We start from the raw sequence: 24,212 nt of genomic DNA on the forward strand, positions 1-24,212 counted from the left end.
AGAACAAGGGATATAAGTGGTTGGTTCAGGGACAGAGAAACAGTAGGACTCTCCTCCAAATTCAGAGGAAGTTTCCATTATGGATGTCTTTCATTAAATGGTTAAGGAGGATAAGCTGAAAAAGATACTGTCAAGACAAAAACTCAAAAAGATGGTGGAGATGTTGGAAAAGGGAAGAAGTCTGCATCAACTACCAAAGTAAAGGCAAAAGTAGAAAAATCCAAAGCCACTGCAACACCACCAACTGAGTTAAAACCATAAACCGAAGGCAGAAATACTATGGCCACCAAGACAGCTTTTCTCAAAAGAAGAAAGTCTTCCAGGTTGGTAGAGAAATCCAGACCAATTTCAGCCTCTTATCCTCAAAATCCAATCCATGTCTCAAACAAGTCCTCACCATAACATTCACCTCTCCGAGAGCCTTCTCTTTTTCCCCTAAACCCTTTCTATGACTCTAAATCCTCACCCTCTAACACATCAGATGAATAAAAGCCCATTCCTTTGATGATGACAAAAAAGGGGAGTAGAATGGGTGTAGGAACCAGAAAATGGGTGCAGGAATAAAAAAAATGTTAAGGTGGAGGAACCAATAACCTAGGAAAGAAAGAAAGCAGAATCAAGAGCAGGAACTTAGACAAATAGGAGATAGGAAGCAAAACTGTCCAAGGGTAATTTCGAAATACTTTTTTATTAATTGCTATTTGTGCCATGGTGGCACTTAAACACTTACTTTTAATTTTGTTGTTTATGTGGTTGTGTGTGAAATATGAATGCTGATATGACTATGATGCTTAATTGCTACAAATTGAAGTCTGCTGATATTTTTGTGTTTTTACTGTCATGAACAAAATCTGCTGATGATATGCTAATATTGATGCTGATAAATGATTTTTGTTATGGAATTGTGGATAACTTCTATTTGTAAATAGATATAAATGGTGTGTATAGTATATCAATTGAAACATGAATGATGTGGACAAAATCTGAAATCAATAAACTATTGACAGTTGCTGGAACATTGATGAAAATCTGTCAACACGTAAAGTTGAAAGTTTAATGATGATCTACTAATACTTACTTACTGCAAATCACTCTACATTGCTTCACATATGTATACTCTAAATGTACAATATCATTTTCTATATGAAGAGAATAAAATTGGCTGAAACAAAATAAGCAAAATATGCACACACTAAGGAGGAGCTTATACTTAAGGGGATCAATCCTAATTTTCATGAAGAAAACTAAAAAGAATTAAAAAGACACTATGTTGTTAATCAAGGAATGTTTTGCCATCATCAAAAAAGGGGAGATTATTGGCTCCATTAGTTTTTGATGATAATAAAACATTCCCATTTATGTGTGTCTAATACCTTTACTTAAGTGTGTAAGAAATTAATATATGAAATTAATTTATTAGCTCTTCAAAAAGTATTCTTGAAAGAAAAAGAGGGATAAAATCAACAAGATGTAACTGTCTAACAAAGAGGAAGCTTATTGGTGAAACAAGGAAGAATGTTGGTTGATCAAAGTTTCAAATTGGAGAAATGGCGGGCTGAAGAGTTTGAGAAACAGAATCAACTTAGTCGACCAAGACAGTCGACTAACTACTCTCTACCAAGATCTACAAACTAGAAACAAAATCAACTTAGTCGACCAAGTCAGTCGACTAAGAGCTCTCTGTCTGCAATTTGAACCAGAGCACTACAAGACAGATTAACGGCTAGAACTCATCCTCAACTGTTTTCAATGGCCATAAACTATCAAACTGCCATCAGAATTGCATCTCCAAGTATAAAAGGGTCTTCCAACAATGAGAAACAAGTTTTTTGAAGCCTTGAATGAGATTTGAGTTATAGAAAGTAGAAAAATCAGAAAAGCTTCACTGCACTTGTCTGCACTTAAACGCCTACTCTTTGCATTTGTATTTAGCACTCAATCTTGTACCAATCAGATCAACCATTGATCATAAGTACTTTCTTTTATTGCTTCTCTTGTATTCTTAGAGTAAGGAAGTCACTCTAAGGGGCTATTCAAGCTTAGGATAGCTTGATTGTTGTAGGTTGTGGTTGAGCCTTAGAAAACCATCTTAAGGTTTTAGTTGAACCCGTGAAAAACTAGTGTAAAAGGTTTTGGCTGAGCCTGGTAAAAGCTATTGTAAAGCTTGGTGAAAGCTTGTGAATTTCACCGGTTCATAGTGAATTTGTGGGAAAATCCTTGGTTGGATAATCAAGGTAGTGGATATAGGTTTTGGACCGAACCACTCTAAATTGTTGTGCATCTTATACTCTGTTTTTATTTTCTTAAGTTCTGAAAATTAGTTTCCAATATTGTTAAGAGCCAAATTATACTATTCACCCCCCTCTAGCACTATTATAGGGACCAACAGTGTACGTATCACAAACAAGTAATATAGTGATGAAGTAGAGTATCATTCCCACAGATAATTGTTTTAATTCCTATTATTAACTACTAAAATTGACACACCCTAATTTTATCCAAATAATAAAAATTAAATTAAAAAGCAAAATTAAATTTAACAAACTTAAAAACTAAAACTAATCTATTACTTTATTAAACTCGATTAACTACAAAACCTAAGATTATGATATCTCTCAATATTTCATTTGAATATTGTCTCTCTCTCTCTTAACTTATTTTAATGGATTAAGTTGCTACCTAAAGTCTTAATTTATTTACAAGTCTTTGTCGAGGTTCTCATAAAAATACCTTTCCCAATCAACTTACTATATGTCTATTCAAATTAATTTGAAGAAAGATTCATTAAGTTTGTGCTCTAATCTTGGCTTCGTATGGCTTATAGGTGTATGTCTACCGTAGATGGAAATCAAACCATCTAATCAACTAACTGTATTTGATCATACGCTATTTTATTCTAGGTCTACCTAAATCTCCTTCATCAAGGTTTAACCTAGGTTTCCAAATCAATCTAATCGGTGATCAGGCAATTAGAAGCATTAAGAACAAAATAGAATAAACAACTTAAAACCATTAAACATAAGCAAAAGAGAGATAAATAATTTAGACTATGTATTGAGTTCAATCATAATCTTAGATAAATAAATTAGTTCCTCATAATGTCGCACATCATCATCAAATAAAGTTTAAACATTGAAACTAAACCAAGAAAATAAAAGAATAACAAAAAGATAAAAAATCCTAAGAATTGTAATCTTGATCTCCAAATCTTCTTGAATTTCTTGATTTCTTCTTAGCTGCAATGAGACTTTTTTTAATGATTTTGTGTCCAATTCTTAACTCTAAATCTGGTGTTTCATGTCTCTAAAAGTCCTCCGAGATATTGCTTTTATAAGGCTTTGAAGTTGGGCCAAGTTGAGTGAAGAAAGAAGTCAATTCTAACCATGATTTCATCTTTAGACTATGTGAGTTGTAGCCTACCTCCACCAAGGCCGTGGCCTCAACCATTTAATTTGCAAAAATCATGATCTCTCTAGGACTACTACTATGTTTCAATTTTGACAAGGTTTTTGACCACATTTTAAGACAAACTAGGCAAAGTGGTAAACATGAAAGTTGTATATGTTTCTCTTAGCTTGCTAATGGCCAAGAATCACCTTATTTTGACTTTTGTAGAGAAAGTTATAGTCAAAATACTGAGACATATGCAGTGTAGGTCTACATCTCGTGAGCACTTAACTTGACAACTTTTCACTCTTTCAATTGCACAGCTACAAAATTAAAAAATTAATCAATAATAAAATATCTTAGGCACATTAACATCAATTTAAGCACAAAATTAACTAAGATTAGATTAACTCATCTAATAAATGAAATAAAACCTAATCAATTTTTATGCATTACTACAAGAACTAAGCTACATTATTATCAAAATTAAGTCCAAATAACTCTATATCATAGAGTTATCACACGACATCTCTAGAAGAACAAGTTGTGCTTCTAGTGGAGACTGTGGAATATCTGGCAACAAACATCAAAGAAAATGATGATTAAATTGCCTCAATGATGGTAAAAATTAACAACCTTATTGGAAAGGCACCAATTGATCAAGGCCAAAACCAGCACTAGAATCTTTAAGAAAATTACGATAATTCCACTACAAAAAGTGAAAAACAATCCCCAGTAAAAAGACAATGAGTGGTCACTCCTAACCAATTGAAGGAATTCATCGAGGAAGCCATCAAGGAATAGATGGAAAACATCACCTAACATTCCTACACTTATGCGAGACCATACTCCCAAAGGATTAATCACATGAGGATGCTAGAGAATTATCAACCACTAGAGTTCCAATAATTCAATGGTAAAGGAAATCCTCACCAACATGTTGCACACTTTGTGGAAACATGCAACAACACTAGCACTTATGGAGATCTTATGGTGAAGTAGTTCGTTTGCTCTATAAAAGGAAATGCCTTCTACTGGTACACTAATTAGAGCCTAAGCTAATTGACAATTGGGAACAACTAAAGCATGAGTTCCTTAATCATTTCTAAAGCACTCAACTTGTTCTGAGCATGATTGCACTCACGACTTCACATTAATTGAAAGGTGTGCTTGTGATTGATTACATTCGCAAGTGGACAAATCTCAGCTTCAACTACAAAGAGTGATTGTCTGAGTCATTAGCCCTTGGTATGTGCGTCCAAGGGATTGAATTAGGGATTACACTACATTTTTCAAGGCATTAAGCCTACGACCTTCGAAAAGTTAGCTACCCGTCCACATGACATGAAGATAAACATTTCCATTGCTGGAAATCAAGGACCTTATGTTCAAGAGCCAAATAAAGACGAGGTAAATCAAGACATTCATAAAATGGGAAAAATATTGTCTAAAACACCAAGGCCCTCGACTATTTTAAAGAATTCTCAAAACATTGGTTTTCCATGCATTGACATTTTATTTGACACGTCCGCTACCATGTCATTCAACTTTGTTGTGTTTTGTCAAGATTTTCAACTTTGTTGTGTTTCACCATGATATGCAACTTGTTATGTTTTGCTGTGTTTCACCATGATATGCAACTTGTTATCTTTTGCTGTGTTTCACCATGACATTCAACTTCAACTTGTCATGTTTCACCACAACGTTCAACTTCATTCTTCAACTTGTTGTGTTTCACCACGATGTTCAACTTCAATTTGTCGTGTTTCACCACATCATTCAACTCATGCCATGTTTTGCCACGTCATTCAACTTGTTGTGTTTCTTCATGTCATTCAATTTGCCATATTTCACCACATCATTCAACCTTTTATGTTGTGTTTCATCACGTCATTCACGTGTTTAGTCATGTCAAAACATCGTTCAACCTCCAGTTGATTTCAAAAGCACTATCAACTATTTATCTTAGTATATCTTAGTTTTCAACCTTAATTTGGCATGTACCATACCATCTTGAGTTTGGGGGGAGTGTTAAGATTATGATACGAGTTATTTAGTTAGAGTTGTAACACTACAATATTACTTAGTTAGATTACAATATCTTCTTAAAGTTATACTATAATACTATTTTAGTTTAGAAGCTATAATAATGTTATTTAGTTAAAGTTAGACTATGATTAAGATTAGAACTAACCTTATATGTGTGTGTGTGTGTGTGTAACATACATAATCCAGTTTTATCAATATTCAATTTAGATTTCTCTTTCAACTTGTTTATTAACTCCATTGTAAAGTATTCTGCTAGTTTTGTTTTCTTGCTCATTAAAAGGAAAATTGGAGAATATTCCAAAATCAACTTCTCTCATCTTCCTCTCTTCTTCCTTATGTTGTCACATCCAAAACCCAGAATTTAACAAAGACTTAAAAAAAGTTTTTTTTTATAAAACTTCTTGATATTTGCCAGCTTGTTGGGAAATCAAGAAGAGCTTTTCATAAAATTTCTCAAATTTTGGCAACCTGTTGGGAAAATAGAGATAAGCTTTCTTTCTATTTTCCAACATAAAAAAATATACACAATAATAAAAATAATTTTTAAAAGAAAATTAAATATGGAATTAGAATTTTATCAGGCTAAAAGACAATCTTTGATTAATTTGGTACCATTATTTGAATGGGTCATGTGAGGGGTTAATACCTTCCTCACACGTAACCGTACTCTTGAACCTAGCTTATTTCGTAGATCGAAACTTATCCTTTTTAATGAACCTAAGTCAAGTATAGAACCTCATTAAGAAAGATAAATTCACTAAGGTGACCAATCACACCTAAATAAAAAAGATTTGTGGCAACTCTTCTTCCATATCAAACAGTTGAGTTTATGGACCACATATTATGACAGACACCTTTGATCAAATTAACAATAACCTATTTTGAAGCCATATCACTACATAATTGCATAGGATTTAATTAGGCACATATATAATTTTTTAATAAATTAAAATTAGATATATTTAATTTTTACATATATTACTAGTTCAAAAATTTTGCATACATGCTTGTAATCATCGCCAATACTATAAGCATGAATTAAAATATCTAATTTAATTTAACCTTGGATTATGGGAACAACTCCCACTTGCCACATGCAATATAACTTAATATATTGAGTTTTAATAAAGAACTGTATTGATATTTATTGGAGTCCATATCCAAATAATATTATGCATAAAGTAAATATGAAATTGTATCCCTTTACAGGGCCTAAAAAAATAATTAATACAATCCAAAAATAAGTTACATCAAAAGAACCTATTACATCAAATCTATTGATAAAAAATAGGGATGCCGCACTTGCTCATATGCATTTATTATTTTGGAACATAAATAGTTAACAAATAATTAAACATATATAATAATTAACAAATAATTAAAATAATCACAAAATGGATACTTATAAAAGGTCAATTTCAGTATATAATTTTACTTAACAAATAAGTAAACTAATCACATGATGCATTTTATAACTTTTACCTAACAAAAAAGTAAAATATTGAAATCATACTTAAATATTCTCAAATGGCACAAAACAAAATTTATAAAATAATTAATTTAACATGCATTTGTTAAATTCACTCAAATTATATATGTTTTAGAAAATCAATTTCTAATACAGAACATATAAGCAAGAAGATGGTTAACTAATTAGATTTATAACACATGTGAATCAGAACAAAATGTTAGCAATATAAATAAAATTTTGGAAAAATAAATAAAAATTTATATTTTTTGGGTCAAATTGTAATTACATAAACTTTAGGGTTCGTCTTGATAACTGACTGCAAAGTTTGAGAAAAAGGGTGACCTAGTCTTAGATGCCATGTATAAATGTTTTGTCTTGAGTCTAAGATTAGCAAGTGCAAAGGGCTTAATCAAAGGCTCAATCTCTTGGAATGCATAGACCCCATCTTTATTTAAGCCTTAAGCAAGTGGCCTCTTTGTGTGAAGATCCTTCACCAAGAGAAAAAAGGGAAAAATTCAACATAGACATTGTTAGTGTCAGTGAAGTTGGAAATACATATGAGATTGGTTTTTACTTAAGGAACACATTAAACATTATTTAATGAAAAGGACTAAGAGGAAGGACGAATTAAAGTTGAAACAATATGAGAAATTGATAAACTTGTGCCATCACCAATAAAAAGTTCATTGGGACCTCCTTACTTTGATGCTAATTGTCAGTTTTGCAACTAAGTAGTGACATGATGAGAAGCACATGAGTCACCTAACCACCAAAGGGATGATGTTGATGTTCTAACATGATTAGTAGTTGGAGTAGATGATTTAAGTCTGATCTTGAAGCAATACTAAGCAAAGTGCCTCGATTATCAAAGAACTAACAAACAACCTTGAAGTTTGAATGAGATGAATTTTTATAATAATCAGTTGGTGAGAAAAACCTAGTATTTGAAGGAGGTTGATGTTGGTTTGGTCTACCAGAATGAGAAGAAGTAGCTTCGGTAGCAAGATGGGCAGAAGAAATGATCATATTAGTTGATCATTTTTGTTTTTCGATAACTTCTTCATAATCAGTGAACTTATCTAACAATTCTTCAAAATTAATGTAAGATTCCTTAGCTATTACACCACCTGCAATTTCCTAAAGTCAAAACCAATTCCATTAAGAGCATGGATGACAAGTTCATCTTCACTTACAAGTGAATTCACCAATGCAAGTTCATTAGCAATGCTTATGAGATTTTGGAAGTATTTAGCAACTATCTTGGTGCCTTTGGATTTTTTAAGTTTTTCTCGTAAGTTCATCATTTGAGATCTATACTTGTTAGCATACAACCTATTGATTTTGGCCCGAGCATCAAAAGAAGTTTCAGCAGAGGTAAAGAAAGGTACAACACTTTCTATGGCATATGAAATAAAATTATGAAGTAATAGTTGGTCTTGTTTGACTCAATGATCATATTTTGTATTAGCAATAAGAAAAAAGGGGTTGGAACCTTTTTGTGGTATCGTGGTTAGCAGGCAAGGGGTGAAACCATTCACATATCCAAGTAACTTATATCCAACTAAGAAAGACTTTAATTGAGTTCGCCATGAAGGAAAGTTGAGAAGGGTGAGATTTATAGGCAAATATGTAGCAGCATTAATATTAATCAAGGGATTTTGTAGATTTGCGAAAAGAAGTGTAGGATTAGATGAGGTTGTTGGAAGGCAAGTTGTATTTTTTGAGCTTAAGGAAGACATGGTTAGTTCAGAAAAAAAAAATATTCTTAACTCGATTGGGCTTACAATGGCTCTGATGCTGTAAGGAAATTCAATATAGAATATTAAATATGAAAGAAAACTGTCTTTGTATTTCTATTTCACAATGATGTATTTATAATACAAAGATAATAAGATAAGATAGTTATCAAAATTTTAGTTGATAAAACAGTTATCAAAATTCTAGTTTGGCTAAAACATAATTTAATTTGTAGATTTAAATATATCATCCTTAATGTTTATCTATTTCCTCCGTTATACTTGTTTCTTGTTCTTGGATTAAGCTTTATCTGCATGTTAATTGAAGATTGAGCTTTATCTGCATGTTGAGTTAATTGTTGCTATCTATAACTCTAATACCATGTATATCTATTGGGCAAACCTCTCCTTGCATTCAAACGGAATTATATGTTATATGCACGCACGATTCCCATGTTTTTAACTCGTGGTTGGGGGTTATACCCTGTTATCCCAAAAAAAAAATATATGTTACTGCTCAAAATTCAAAAACTGTTCCATTTTGAGCTTTGCTAACTGGCAAATAAAGCAATGGACTGAATGGTGCATTGGCGCTATACTCGTCGGCTGATTCTGTTGGTTACAACAACCATTGAGATATAAGCATCTAATAGCTCATAAATTATTAGCCTGTCACATGAGTCTAATGAGCACACCTTTAACCAAATCTCCAAAAGTTCACAAATTTTGTTCAATGAAATAGAGTAAAGGTGACCCCTTAATACATTTTTATATGGAAAAGCTACCCAACAAACACCCATACTACAATTTAATACAAAAAGTTAATCTTTAGCAAGATCATTTGAATTGTTGCTAATCACGCAAGCTTTATTTTAATCAAGAAATGTTTAAGTTTAATGATACTTGTCTGCTCCTTTTTTTTATCAATGTCAAGTTCAATGATACATGTCTACTTCCTTTTCTCAATGTTGGCCCGAGTGTGAATGCTTAGGTTATAATGTCTCGCAATTCTTCCATCTCCTTTTCTCCTTCCTTTTTAAGCCTGTTTGGCTAGGGGCTAATTTGATGGCCCTAGTTAGACAGCTCTAGCTATAGCTAAGTAATCTATCACTTGAATCTAAAACTTCATCAGACTTAGCTTGAATATATGGTTTTCATTTAAAGTTGAAAAGAGAAGGGGCCTCTTGATTCCCCTTTATGATTCTCTTCTGCTAGTCTATCCATTGCCTCTACCTCTACAGTGGTTAGCATGTGTAGTCTCTCATTGAATCTTTGAGGACCTCCCACTCCAACCCAATCAAAATCTGAAAATCTCTAAACTCCCATAATTCCAAGTAGGTCCCCCCCTTGTTTGAAACTTAATATTTATATATTTTTGAACATTTAGTTAACCTTTCCAACTGTAACATCCCATCTGTCTGATTTTCTTTTCCAGAAACTTCTGTCTACGGGCGAGGACAGAAACAAGCTGTACTTCATAACCCCTGCCTCCTTTACATCAGTCTGAAACATGCATGATGTACTTGCTTGATTTTAATCTGTTAAATTGATCAAGTTCCACCAACGGTAATGATATATAGAGGCACATGAGCAATGTTTAGTGAAGTCACATCACAGCTTTAAGGTGCTGCTGATTTAGCATATTGCTTAGAGTTAGAGAGTTATTTATATCTGAATCAGAATAAGCCTTTGCCATTCTGTTAAGCTCATTTCGATAATCCTCTGCTCCTAATTGTATGGATTTCAACTCCAAGCCATCGCCTTCTGAGGCATATCCCGAGACAATGGATTTTCTTTCTCGTGAATGGTGCAACTTTGCGGTTCAAGCTCTTCAGCCTGAGTTACATGATCAATCTATTGTTGTCTTAGACAATCCAATCAAGAAATTTGAGAGTGAAACACCAATGTCTTTTACGGTGAGTACTCAAACTGCTACAAGATGTTGACTTGCGTTGCACATGTTGTAATTTATATGCTAAGGGCGAAAAAGAAAAATTCAATTCAAGCTTTTGTAACTTGCAGAAGATGGAAAAAAGCACAAAGATCGATGCTACTGATTTCAAGTCGTCTTTGCCACCATGGAAATCCAATGATGTGAAGGTAACAGTTCAATTAATGCTATGGGCATTGTCAAAATTAATACTTGTTTTATTTCTTTACCGTCAATTAAAACAATGGATTGTTCATTTTATCTTCAGTCATGGATATGGATGCAACAAGCAATGCATCCAGAACTGAACTACAACAGCTGTTTCCGAAAGAAATGGGTAGGTGGTTTAGGTACTTGGTTCTATTTCTTTGTAGCTGTTCTTGAAAAAGAACCTTGAAACTCCTCATGTATATGAGCAGATGCCCTGGAAGATAGTCCCCTTTAAGGGTATTTCAATCAAGAAATGGTTGAAGGAGATGAAAGCAAAGCGGAAGGAAGAAGAGAGACTACAAAGAGCTGAAGTGCACGCTGCAATGTCAGTGGCCGGATTAGCAGCTGCGCTGGCTGCAATTGCGGCTGAGAACTCCAAAAGGGAGGATTGTAACCCAACCAAGGAGGCTGCAGTAGCCTCAGCAGCTGCTCTGGTTGCAGCACAATGCGCCAAAGTGGCAGAAGCAATGGGGGCAAAGAAGGAGCAGCTTGGCAGCCTTATAGGTTCGGCCATGAGTGGTAACAGTGCAAGTGATATCTTAACGCTAACTGCTGCTGCTAATACATGTAAGTATAAAGATTATATTTTATGCCTGACCTGCAATTTTTGCAAATAAACTGCTCTGAGTATGTGCCTTGGAGTTACTTTGAAAAAAACCTTTTTATCCCTGAAGTTAGGTTGAAAACTTACTTACTTTTTTGAAAAAAAAATAATAGTACTATTTATCAAGTCAATTTTAAAATGAAAACTATGTATCCTTTGTTATTTATTTCTCTATTTCATATTTTATTTTTTATTTCTCTTTTTATTTTGTCCAAGACTTTTTTGTTTTTAGCTACAAAATTTTGAGATTTAAGTAGTCATGAATTGGATTGAAAGATTTAATTAGTTTTAAAATTATCTTTAATTATTATCAAATTTAAATTTATTTAGGTTAAAACATAATTCCAACATGTATTAAATTATATAGAATTCAATCGCAAAAAATAATTACCAAAATAAACTTTCTTCCATTAAATTATATCATTAGTCAAATTAATATTTGTTCAAAATTAACTTTATATATTAAAGTATCCTCGTTTTGTTTGTTTTCTTCTTCTTTTTTCTCCTTTTCCCTCTTTTTTCCAATTTTTTTCTTTGTTTTAATCAATTTTTTATCACTCAACGTTTTTTTTCAAACTGATGGTAATTAATTTATTTTAACTAAAAATAATTTAATAAATTTATCTCAAAGCTAATAAATTTAGTATGTAATTGAATTAAAATTTAATTTGATAGTAAATAAATTGATGTTAAAAATAATTAAATCTCAAAATTAACTAAATCTCGTAATTTTATATTTAAAAAAAATATTGTGTAAAAGAACAATAAACAATTAAGAAACTGAAAAAGAAAAGACCATAAATGATTGTATTGTAGCTAGCATAAAGCGTTAATCTCTGCTAATGTTTATAACTCATTCTTGATTCTATTTTTTTCCTTCTAATAAATTATTGTAGCATTAAGAGGAGCTGCTACCCTTAAATCAAGAACAGGATGCAAGAACGGATTGAATGGTAGTGCCCCCGTCCTGCCAATTAAGGACAGCAATGATTTTCCTTTCGAGTTTGAGAAGTGCAGGTCAATGCTAGCAAAGGGTGCTGAGCTAGGTGTAGAAACACCAGATGGTTAGTAGATCTTTTATAGTCTAATTTTCTGAAAAAAATAAATAAATAACAAAACTATGAAATTGATCATCTGAACTTGATAGAGCATCAAAAGATATGCCATTTATTCCATTACAGAAAATAATTAACTTTTGGAGCTTTGATTCTACTTTCCTTATCAGTTAATGCTATTCCTAAACAGGAAAGTACACGGTCAGATCGGTGTCCATCGTCCTGGATGGTGAATCAAAGGTCAGCCTATGAAGCTGAAGCCCCTACTTCAGAAATTAACAATAACTGAATGCATTGAATGAAATGCTTTCTTGGCGTGCGCATATCTGTTTATATTAGCTGCTGCCTTAGTCCTTAATTGATTTTTTATTCATATAATACACTTGGCAGGTTATTCTTAAACTAAGGAAGCTCAGCCTGTTAAAAAGCAGGAAAGAATGTGAGTGACCTTTTTCATCATTTCTCCCCTTTTCTTTTCATTTAGCACTCCATTACTGTTTACAAACAAGTTGTTTAAAGAGTACGATCGCATGGAATTTGATCAAAATCTGGATCCTTTAATTTAGGCATTGTATTGGATCTGCATGCTGAATTGTATGGAGATCCTGAAGCTGATGAGACTACTGATACATGTTATCTAATCCTGTTGACCACAAATTTGGGGACGATTAAGCTAGACATGGTAGATGATTACCAGAGTTACAAAACATGGGCTACGACCATTAATCATATGCTCATGCTTTCCACTTCTTTTACCAAATATGAACTTCAATTCTACAAAAACTGAAGTTACTGTGTTTTTGGTGATGTTCTGCATCAATCTATTTTGGATATTTGTAATAGTATTGTATATTGATTTACTTTGTAATAACTCTTATTGGACATAAGAATATGGACTTCTCTCGTTAAATCTTGAAAGAGTAGCACAATTTAATTGCCAATAACTGCCTCAAGCTGTCGCCGCCAACAAGAATTGATCAAACCTAGTTAGTACTCAAATCTTTGCACTTTAGATCTCCTCTGCTAACTACTATAAGAGAAAAGGAATTGATATATGCTACTTCTCAAAGCAAGCTTTACAATCATGACGCCTAAAGTTGCACTGAGCTAGGCCATTCGCATAGATATATATATATATATAAATATATATCATTGGTTGTTTATTAGTTTTTAAAAGAAGTAGCAATCAAGAGTTCAAGATCATCGGAGGGTAATTAAATGACATAAACAATTATTTATGGTATCCAGAAGAATTTTAGGCCAGATAATCAATCTAATCCATTAAAACCGCATGCAGAAAGAGTAGCAACATAAAAAAAATCTTTGGATTCTGAAAGATAAATGATAATATGCCTTGACATTTGTTGTCTAAAATACACTTAGGATGCTTCAGAAATATATTCTGCTTGGCCAATTCTGTGTTACAAGAAATTGAAACTTACAGTTGATGCAATTGTAGATAATTCCAGCAATAAATCCAGTCATACACCATAGGAGTTTGCAAGGCTTCTGAGAACATAAACTAGTGACTTTAATTTGATAATATGCTCGATAGACCTCTGAAACATGGTTTCTAAATCAGCCTCCTCGCAACCTGGAACAATCCTTCGCAGAGTACAAAGATTTCTATGCACTGAAACTTTTACAAACTTCACTTTTTTTCTCAACACTAGACGGTACATTCTTGTCCTTTGAGTTCTTTGATTCATGGACAAGAAGCAAGCTTTTTTCATGTCGAGTGCAAGAAAAATTTGGAGCTTGGAAATTCGATGTTTGCCAAAGGAGCTTATGTAGATGATTAACTTTGGGGCCATTTAATACTTCAACCTTTAAAGCTCAAGATGGGGGAGATATGGAGCAAATTGCTGCCTGAGGCTTTTTCAGTACTTGTCAGTTGTCACCTAGTGAACATCACTGTATATCTCTATACACGGCTTTAGTAGTAAACTCTAAATTTCGGCTCACTTGACAGTATACCGTAAAGTTAACTACAATTAAAGAGAAGCAATAAAACTAAAAGGAACACAAGAAGCTGGAACTAGCCTCAGGATTTGTTTTTGGAAGTGAATTCAGTAGACAACAAAGCATGGTGTACTACATTAGGACAATTTAAATGTTTCCTCTCAGAAAACCATATTAATTTCGACACTGCACCCCTCGCCCCAAGAAACAAACATTATAAAAAAATAAATTAATGTGTGTGTGTGCCACTAGTTAGAGATATATAAATAGAAAAAGTACAAAATGGGAGTTAGTAAAATTGTTTCCTGTGACAAAAGTGATGAAGATGTCATTACAACATTGACTTAATGGTACTGAATCCACCATTTTTCCTTTAGTTAAAAGCAATCCCCTCCTTTGTTTCACATGAATTACAAATAGATACACTTTAGCTAATCTGCATTTATATTTTTGGAATTTGGGTTATATATAGATCCTTTTGTTAACCGAATCATCTTTATTGTTGATGGAGCTCAACTTATACTCTAGTAATTATGTCTAAGACATGGGTTGCCTATGTGATGCAACAACTTTTGCAGGATCATGAAATGATGGCAACTATGTATGGCCAGGACCACATTATGTCTTGGTGGTGGGCATGTTTTCTGTAGTCCATGTCTCCTCATCTCATTTATCATATTCTGCAATGTACTTCAGATTCCTTTTCTTTGCAAAAAGGCCTGTTTAGTAGGGATATCAAAGGGTACCCTATTATAAGGTACCAATGAGTATCCGACCCGGTTATATCGGATTAGAGTACTTAATAAACGGGTTTAGAACGAGTTCGGATAATGATTTCACTATCTAAATCGGGTTCGGATAGGGTTTGGGTATCAATAAACGAGTTCGGGACGAGTTCGGGTATCACTCTTTGGGTATTCATTACCTGAACCCGATAGAAAAGCACCTAAAGCTTGTACCATCTTGACGAACAATTTTTTTTGTTAAATGTTGATAAATATATTTAAAATATAGTTAACCAAATTATTAATGTGATGACATTAATATATATATAAATAAAAAATTATTAGATTATTAATTATGTTTAAATAATATGAATATCATATCATATTACGAAAGAATATAATTACTATTATATATATTTTTAACATAAATGTATTTAATTTTTATTTTGTGTTAAGATTAAAAAAATTATAACTTATAATATATATACTTAAAGAGAGTCTTTGAGTTTAGAAAAGTTTTGAATCTACCTATTTTTTTAATTTCATGTAATTAAAGATAAACTCATATAGTTAATTAAATTAATTCATTAAACTATGATTATTAATTAACTTAGAATGTTTTTAAATATATATACATTATATATATTGAGTTCATTTATAAGAAATATAATTACCATATTATATATATACTAATACTTTTAGTATATATATACTTTAAATATAATATATTTATTTTTTATTTTATGTTAACATTTTTAAAAATTATAACTTATAAAATTATTAATTGTAATATATTTATATACACTTTATAGTATATAACTTGTAATGTCTTTTAACACATACACTTTATATTATATATTATATTCATTTATAAAGAATATAATTACTATTATATAAATTAATTACTAAATAATATTATATCTTTGTTTATATAAATTTATAATATATAAACTTAATTATCTAAAAAGAAGTTGTGAGATTAGAATAGTTTTGAAACTTATCTATTTTTTTTAAATTTCATGTAACTAAGGACAAATTCATATAATTAATTAAATTAATTAATAAAATTATAATTATTAATTAAATTGTAATGTCTTTTAATATTTATACTTTATATATATTGGGTTCATTTATAAAGAATATAATTACTATTTTGTATATACACTATAATACTTTAAATATAGATCTTTATTTTTTATTTTGTGTTAACATTATAAAAATTNTATTTAAGTTTATGTTTTAAAATCTTTGTTTTTTGATTATTTAAATTTAAATTTTATTATATTTATTTTTATTAATTTAATTAGTAGTTAATTTTATAAAATACGTAGAGAAATATTATTATATATGTGTACGAGTTTAGGTAATTGGATACTTATGAAGAAGATTTTAATAATTTTTAATTTAATCGGATTTTTAAATGGGTTAGGGTAATTATAAGGTAGTAAAAATGTAATAGGGTTAGGGTTAGGGTTAGGGTTATGGTAGTAATTTTTAAATTATTCAAGTAATTAATAGAATTAGAGTAATTAATGTTTTATAAGATTATGATTCGAGTATCTCAAAATTAACGAATTCCCTATACCCGTTGACATCCCTATTGTTTAACCTCATTTCAGATATTTGTGGACCAACCCAACCACCTAATAAAGCTTTGTTCTTTTGCAGCTGCCCCATCCATCTGTATGAAGTCTGCTGGATATTCTCCGGGGGAGCTGAACCTTGACACTTTGAGGTCCTTCTGAATTGTGACAAGACCAGAGGATGTAGAATTATATAGTCTTTTCCAGCGTTTCTAAATTTCTATCTACCAACTGATCAGCTTTGTCTTTTTTTTCAATATACCATGGAAAAACTGATCCAGGAAAATGGAGCCTTTGATAATCCATCAAGTACATGAATATTTCTAGAAATGTGGTCCTTCCTTGCATATCTTTTCTCCCACTTGAGGATCTAATGAGAGCTGCAAGTGGGTCTTGTTTATCCTACCCACCAACAAGAGATTGATTGAATGTAGATTTTCAGACTGTTTTACAGCAGGTAGAGGCCTATAACTTCAACAGGAACTGGCAAATCAGCTGAACATATATCGTATAGAGTTTTCCATTATGGGCAGTGTGCAATTTAGCTGCTGGATTTCGATGTGGATGGGGTTCAAAGAATGTAGCTAGTTGAGCCAAGTAGGCCAACTTGCAAGAGGACAAGCTAGCATTTCAAGTACAGCTCACTGCATCCAAGATGACCTCTGAAATATATCCATACAAAACCAGTGTTCCTGATCTGAAATTACAACTCTTCTAGTAGATATGCTTGGATTCATGTTGAGACAAGTGCAAAAGAATACACAGTTTCACTACAGGATTTCTGAACAGCTGCCCTGTTGTGTTTTTGTCCAAAAACAACTAAACAAAAGCAATAAACTTTGCTTATTAATTGTGGACTTCTCTTAGTTCCAGATTGTGCTAAATATTTTTTGTCCAAAAACAACTAAACAAAAGCAATAAACTTTGCTTATTAATTGTGGACTTCTCTTAGTTCCAGATTGTGCTAAATATTAACTGTCTGAAAATTAAAAAGAAAATCTTTTTGAACACTATGTTACATGTGTCATAGTGACTGCAAGATAATCAATAGGTTTGCCACTGTATCTATGCTGCTCGGGGACGCAAGCAAATCTACCAGCATCTTTTGTAAGTTATAATTGCAGTCTCAGAATAAGTTTCAAGAATTAAGCTTTCCACAACTCAAGGTATATTTGGTTCGGAAAATGAAATAGAAAGAGAATAAATTAATCATTTCATGATAATAAAATGAAAGAAGAATAGTTATTATATAATTTATTTCGTTGAAATGGAATAAGATATAAATTGGTATTATGATTTATTATAATGTTAAGTTGGTAGAAATAGTTTTAAAAGTAACCAAAGAATAAGCAATAAATAACAAAAATATTTTTTATTATAATATATGATCATTTTATTTTTTATTTTTATTTTTAAAATATTAAAATATTAATAGTTTATAATTGAAATCTTATATATGAATTTTTTATAATTAAAATTTTAAATTAATTTTAAAATATAAAATATTAATTTTTAATTTTCTTTTTTTTCATTCTAGTATTTTTATTTATTGTTCTTTTGTCTTTTTCTTTCTTCTCATTAATCAACCACTAGAAATGTGGCCGACATAATGGAGCTCTGATCTGATACCCCTATGTCTGGATATGGAGGGAGAACACCAATCGACACTTCTCGTAGGCGGCATCAGTGCTGCCGTCGCTGAATGTGTCGCCCTCCATTAAAGAACTTTAGAGAAAGAATGAGAGAGGTACAAGATGGGTCGAGAGAGAAAGAAAATGTGAAAAATGAAAAAACAAAATTTATGTTATACATGATGGCAATTTTTAAATTTATTTAAAGATGATTGTGTTTAATAAAATTTTTGACTTATTCTCCACCCTTGCAATAATTATTACTGAGATCTCTCTTTGTAATTGCTATTTAAGCTTTTTCAAGAGTGATCATTTCTATGAAACAAACCAATTATTAGAGAGAACTTCGAAATAGAGGAGAAATAACTACTCTATTTCTCCAACCAAATACTCCGTGAGTGATAAAAGATTTTTGGCGCGATACGAGGACAACCATAAATCCAACTTCATGAACCATCTCGGAAAATTTTCTACCCCATCTCGCCAACCCTTTACACTCCCTACTGGACTCAACTTAGATTACTTGTGATGCGGTTGCCTGGTAAACTGTCTAGGCTAACAAGCTCGCGAGTTGCTTGGTGGGGACAGCTCTAAGCCAATATCTCTTGCCATCTGCCGATGTTATTAATATTTGGCAATGTTCTGAGTCAGACTTAAATAGTGTTTGATAAATTAAAAAAAAAAATTAACACTGAATTCTTATTTTCGAAAAAATTTTAAGTATTAAATTTTTAATTACAAAAAATTTAAATACTGAATTATCAAAACGCCTCAAAGCTGTTTCTCAAGTTAAACTTCAACTTTTTTTAGCTTATAAAAAAAAAAAAACACAATGAATTACATCATTAAAGGGCAAAAGGAGCAAGAAAACAATCTTCAGAGAGATCAAGAGCTAAATTACAAAACTGGTCGTGTAAGAAACAGCTTTCACATGCCACTTGTAGCGTATACAACGACTGATGCTTGAAGATCTCGGTCTACCTTGAAGTGAGCATGGAAAAACCTTCTAACCTGCGCTTTTTATTAAAAATCAAAAGCTTAATTGCAAGTGCCACAAGTAGCATGCAAAAGAATGACTTGATAAATAGATCAAACAAAGCGTATTAACTTGTACCTCTCTAAAAGAATGCGAAACTAGAAAATTTCTTAATTGCTTCTCCTCTGAATCGAACAATACAATATGACTAGGGCAAGACCAAGTTTTTGCAAAATCCATTGCAAAACCAACAGGATTCATCATGAAACGATCCGATTCATCAGGGATTCCTTTCTCTTCACTGCTACACATAAGAATAACATAAGAATTACAAAAGAAAAGCAGCATTATAACAACATGGAAAGAAAAAATACTGCCAGTCATTCACCTTGGTGAGCAATCCAAAAAACGCATGGGAAGGTTGCGATGCAGAGTTGAATAGTAGGGTGTGGCATGGCAGGGCATTAGGAAAAGGATACTTTTCACTTTCTCTCTCGCAGCTTCTTTAGATAGATAGTTCATCACATCCTCAGTTCCTCTCTGTCTAGCAAGTTTGAGATTTAAGCATCAAGTGAACAAGAACCAGGAATAAAACAGAATTTCCAACAAAACAACTTAGCGAAGGATCTTTCCGTTTCTATTACTTCATAGTTAGGACCATAATAACGAAATGAAAAGGATAATGATGAGAGATGTTTACTTCAACTACTAAAGCAAATATTCAAAAAATACACATGGGATGGAAGTGACCAAGCAAATTAAGCTGTTTCAGTAAAGAAGAGGCAAGAGTCAAGCTCTTTGCAAAAACGAGGTATTTGATATACCTGATGAACTAAACTCATATAGAGGGCCATTGGAATATTGGTTGCAAGCAAGAAGCAGATAGCAAGTTGCCTTTTTGAAGGCCATTTCTTGTGAATGTGTGAAGGTCCTTTCCTTTCACTATTTGGAGCACCATGTTCTTCAAGTGCAGCTAATGAGTATCCAGATAATATCAAACTTATGGGAAGCACAGGGAGGACAAACCTACAGCAAACAGATGAATAAGAATAAAGCAGATCAAAGGGTAGATAAAGAATTCTCAACAGAGCAAGAACTCAAAGCACATCATATTTATGGTTTAGAGAAACTTGCCTGAATTCTTTGTGACCAAGTATGCTGTATAGTCCTAAAACCCACACAATAAGGCCAGAAAGTTTCCAATTTTTAGACTTGATAATGCCAGCAAGACAAAATGGAAGAAAACTGAAAAGCATCACTGTAAATCCCTGAGTGAAGTACCAGTGCCACTTGTGATTTCCATAATAATCTCCACCAGAGGAAAGAAAATTGAACTTGAGAAAATTAAGTGGTGCTAAGACCCAGGAGCCATACAATAGACAATCTACCAAACACATAAATCCAAGCACCAGAGTCCTGATAAAATAAGGAAAAATGATTGTGAAACAACCCACAAAGAAGATAGTAAAATAGGAAATGAACTCCAACTGTAATCTAAAAACACATGCACACATTTATACACTTTGAAGCTACAATGAACATTGTACATCCACTCCATTTTCATGAGTTGCACTATCAATGTATTGCAAGTTTAAGGTGGAACTTAATTCAGCCAAGTGTCGAGTGTTTTATCAAAGATCACATTCTGCTCTAAGCAACAATGTTTCCCACCAAAAGAAAATGAAACACAGGTTTAAACATGACATGCTATATGCTTGACTCAATATGTCGTCTTCGACGAAATAAAACTAAGTTTATCTTTATTTGGATATAAAAATTTTAAACTACTCTATTTCAAGAGAAATTCAAATGGTTTTTATAGCAACTAGAAAACTGGATTACATCTTCCAACTTTTAATTTGTATGCCTATTAATGCTACTGAATGCAAATTTGGAGTTAAAAATCATGAGTCATGCAGTAAGATAGTAGTGTAGTAGGGTAAAAATGTTTATTGTTAAATTTATTATTGAGGCTTCTAGTCCATCTAAGAACTGTATGGCACGATGATATTTATATTTTCTAATCAAAAACACCATTTATTGCCAAAACTTGGCTTATGTGCTAAGGCATATAGCATTTGAAATTCACATTTCTTTTATCTTTTACTATTTCATTTAACTTTACCTTGTGATGTGCACACATGCCATGATATTAAAATAAGTTGGGACTTCTTTTGGAAGCTGGATGCTCATGCAGACACCTATGGGCAACTCAAGGTTTGTGTTATTCACTTGGTGCGCTCATCAGTCATTACTTCATATTGTACTTAGTCTCAAGAATTTCAATCATGCTTATGCATAACTAAGGGAAAGAAAGGGAGAAAATAAAACCTACCCAATAGGAATCAACTCCATAAAAATAAATCTCAGCCGCGCACGAGTCAAGTACAACTCAAGTAGGCCAACATACACCCATGTAATAGCACTTGTTGGTCTAATGGCACAAGCTAATGCAGCTACAGCCAAACCCCACTTTCTTGAATCTGAAGGGACTTTGTTCGAAGAACTTCTCATACATGGCCAGTAGTAAAGGCCAACAAGGGTAAGAACAGTCTCCAAACTATTTGATAATGTACGATTGAAACAGAAAAAATTGAACCAGTTTGCCAATTGAGAAAATAACTGAAAATGGTTAAGTACATCATCCATCATAAAAGGCCAACCAGAAAACAGCTTGACTGCAAACAAGTGCAAAGCATAAAACCTTATAACATATGACAAGGATACAGCCCATTTTGCAACACCATCACCAAACAGAACACGAGAAAGTTTATACAAGTATAAATCACCAACTGCAGAAAATATGGATTGCAGCAGCCGTGGGGCCTTCATCTACAAAGCAAAGGACAATGGATGTAAGTACAACGCCTTTGACAGACAATAAAATAAGCCACAATTTCGCGCACCCGAAGCTTGATGTTATTTATGAGAAAAGCAAACTAGACATACTTGTCTGAATGAAACACAAGAATGCAAACAAAACCATTGTTTTTTAGTTACTTATCAGCAATTCTTGAGAAGACAAATGAACATCTCTGAGCAACGAAATAACAAAAATAAGTCTGTAAACACAAAGCTAAAATGCATAATCATAAAATTCAACATCCACTTCATAAGCTTGACATTTGCATACAGTTCAGACGGCACCAAGCATTCTCAAGGGCAAAATCTGCTTGTGCCTCAGAGGAATGAAGGTAAAAAACCTGACAAAATGCTGGTCTAGAGAATTCAAGTCCTCTACCAAGGCTATAAAACCAGAAAAGCATCCTGCTACTAGAAATTCAGTTATTTTCACTTCTCTATCTATATTTGCTCACTATTAGTTATGAATTTCCTATAAAGATGAGCAAAATGCATGCAACTGTAGACAAGACTCTTCTCCATCACCATAAAGGTCAAACTTGATGATCTTTATATAAAAACTACTTAAGCCACAATCTCTATCTCAGTTACAACAAGGCTTATTTTAGCAGTGAAAATTAACAACAGCACATTTAGCAAAAAGTAATTAAGCGCACATGCCGAATGTTAAAGAAGAACAAAACTGCAAAAATTAAAGTAATACCAAAATAGAGAGGGGAACTCAGTTTTAACTTAAACATTGATGCACCTAGTATAATTCATAGACGCTTTTCTTCAAGTTGTAAGATATCTGTGCTTATTTTCGATAAATCACGACAAGCTTTCCGAGTAAATATGAACACACACAAACACACACATGCAGCAAAAGAATGAGCACACACACCCTTTCGCATATGGATTCACATACATATAATGCAGGCAGAGACACCCATTCGCACATGGATTCACATAAACATAATGCAGGCATAAATGGGAGTAACAAATATTATTTATATTTACCATGAACCACGGTGTATCAAGACCCAAAAACGCGATAACTTTGTAAAAGAGAGCGAACAACATTGGATGCAAGTAGCTTCGAATTCCCTTCTTCCACTCCCATGTCAAATGACCATACCTAATAATTTCATCATATAGAACACATAAATAAAAAAAAAAAAAACCAACATGACCGTCCCGCCAGACATCACTAAACTACCATTTCCAACACATTCCCAATGCTTCAAGAACAATATTGAAGAATAATAATAGTCATGATAACAATTTTGAAGAGAAATGGGAAATACCCAAAGGCGATGCGATGAGCAACTTCGAGGGCTTGCCAGTGTTCATCTGGATTGAAATAAGTTTGAATCAAGAGCGCGTTGAGCATTCGAAATCCCAAACAAATCGCCAATACTTTCTTTGAAGAATCTGGAGATTTCTTTTCTTGTTTTTCTTCTTCGCTAGACAGATTCGGGTGCTTATTTGAAGAATCATTCTTTCTTCGTTTCATTCTTCTCTCTCTCCTTTGCCTCAAGGATGTGGATGTGAGACTTTAGACAAAAAAACTTACACAGTTTCTCTTCTCCCCTTTCTGCCTTGGCCTTCAGCAGCAGGGGCGAAAGTTCAACTCCAATTCTAGCTATGCAACAATAGAAAAAGCCAAAAGATAAAAATAAAATAAAATTGTGCTCTCGGTCTTTGTACTATATAAAAAAACGGATTTAATCTACATAATAATTATATAAAATTTAATTTTTTATATTTTTAAATTTATTAATATCAATTCAAATTGAAATATGTTGAGTACCAAATTAATATGATATTGATTAAAATGATGTATTTTTTTGTTGATATTGCCTTAATTATATGTTAACGTGTTTTTATTGATGTAGTATTGATTAGAAATAACTAGTTAATTTTTGTTAATATGACTATTGTTGACATTGCATTATACTTTCTGAATTTTCTTATGTGCTTCAACTTTGTCTAATTTTTCATTATTTTTTCACTGTCTTTTATTTTTTCTCTTCTTTTCGTATTTCTCTT

The 24,212-nt window shown here is 32.4% G+C and overlaps 3 protein-coding genes across 6 annotated transcripts; 1 reads left to right on the plus strand and 2 right to left on the minus strand.

The window, feature by feature from the left end:
- Window positions 10,190-13,348, plus strand: LOC18589094 (VAN3-binding protein). The gene is made up of 8 exons (XM_007013914.2): window positions 10,190-10,559; window positions 10,666-10,743; window positions 10,842-10,910; window positions 10,993-11,350; window positions 12,284-12,451; window positions 12,633-12,682; window positions 12,833-12,881; window positions 13,009-13,348. Exons 1-8 carry the CDS (start codon window positions 10,380-10,382, stop codon window positions 13,227-13,229), a joined length of 1,173 nt encoding a protein of 390 aa, XP_007013976.2. The 5' UTR covers window positions 10,190-10,379; the 3' UTR covers window positions 13,230-13,348.
- Window positions 13,754-14,536, minus strand: LOC18589095. Its single transcript, XM_007013915.2, has one exon. The coding sequence runs from the start codon at window positions 14,254-14,256 to the stop codon at window positions 13,924-13,926; it is 333 nt and encodes a 110-aa protein (XP_007013977.1). The 5' UTR covers window positions 14,257-14,536; the 3' UTR covers window positions 13,754-13,923.
- LOC18589096 (GPI mannosyltransferase 3) lies at window positions 19,122-23,822 on the minus strand. Of its 4 annotated transcripts, XM_007013916.2 has the most exons (9): window positions 23,468-23,822; window positions 23,181-23,298; window positions 22,047-22,151; window positions 21,655-21,941; window positions 20,454-20,735; window positions 20,144-20,345; window positions 19,708-19,859; window positions 19,458-19,620; window positions 19,122-19,354 (listed from the first exon to the last, which is right to left on the minus strand). In XM_007013916.2, exons 1-9 carry the CDS (start codon window positions 23,674-23,676, stop codon window positions 19,271-19,273), a joined length of 1,602 nt encoding a protein of 533 aa, XP_007013978.2. In that variant the 5' UTR covers window positions 23,677-23,822; the 3' UTR covers window positions 19,122-19,270. The 4 variants fall into 4 exon arrangements, with proteins under 4 accessions (XP_007013978.2, XP_007013980.2, XP_017981906.1 ...); XM_007013918.2 differs by having other exon boundaries at window positions 21,655-22,151; XM_018126417.1 differs by lacking the exon at window positions 23,181-23,298 and having other exon boundaries at window positions 21,655-22,151; window positions 23,468-23,559.

The sequence above is a fragment of the Theobroma cacao genome, chromosome 9 (genome assembly GCF_000208745.1).
Source record: "Theobroma cacao cultivar B97-61/B2 chromosome 9, Criollo_cocoa_genome_V2, whole genome shotgun sequence".
NCBI lineage: Eukaryota > Viridiplantae > Streptophyta > Magnoliopsida > Malvales > Malvaceae > Theobroma > Theobroma cacao.

Bases quoted from the DNA above. Each gene is read 5' to 3' on its own strand.
- LOC18589094 (XM_007013914.2), top strand. From the start codon at position 10,380: ATGGATTTCAACTCCAAGCCATCGCCTTCTGAGGCATATCCCGAGACA. The intron at 10,560-10,665 runs GTGAGTACTCAA...TGTAACTTGCAG, and splicing joins AAACACCAATGTCTTTTACG to AAGATGGAAAAAAGCACAAA. The intron at 11,351-12,283 runs GTAAGTATAAAG...AAATTATTGTAG, and splicing joins AACTGCTGCTGCTAATACAT to CATTAAGAGGAGCTGCTACC.
- LOC18589095 (XM_007013915.2), bottom strand. From the start codon at position 14,256: ATGGCCCCAAAGTTAATCATCTACATAAGCTCCTTTGGCAAACATCGA.
- LOC18589096 (XM_007013918.2), bottom strand. From the start codon at position 23,676: ATGAAACGAAGAAAGAATGATTCTTCAAATAAGCACCCGAATCTGTCT. The intron at 23,299-23,467 runs GTATTTCCCATT...TGAAATTATTAG, and splicing joins GCTCATCGCATCGCCTTTGG to GTATGGTCATTTGACATGGG. The intron at 19,355-19,457 runs GTACAAGTTAAT...TAAAAAGCGCAG, and splicing joins TTTCGCATTCTTTTAGAGAG to GTTAGAAGGTTTTTCCATGC.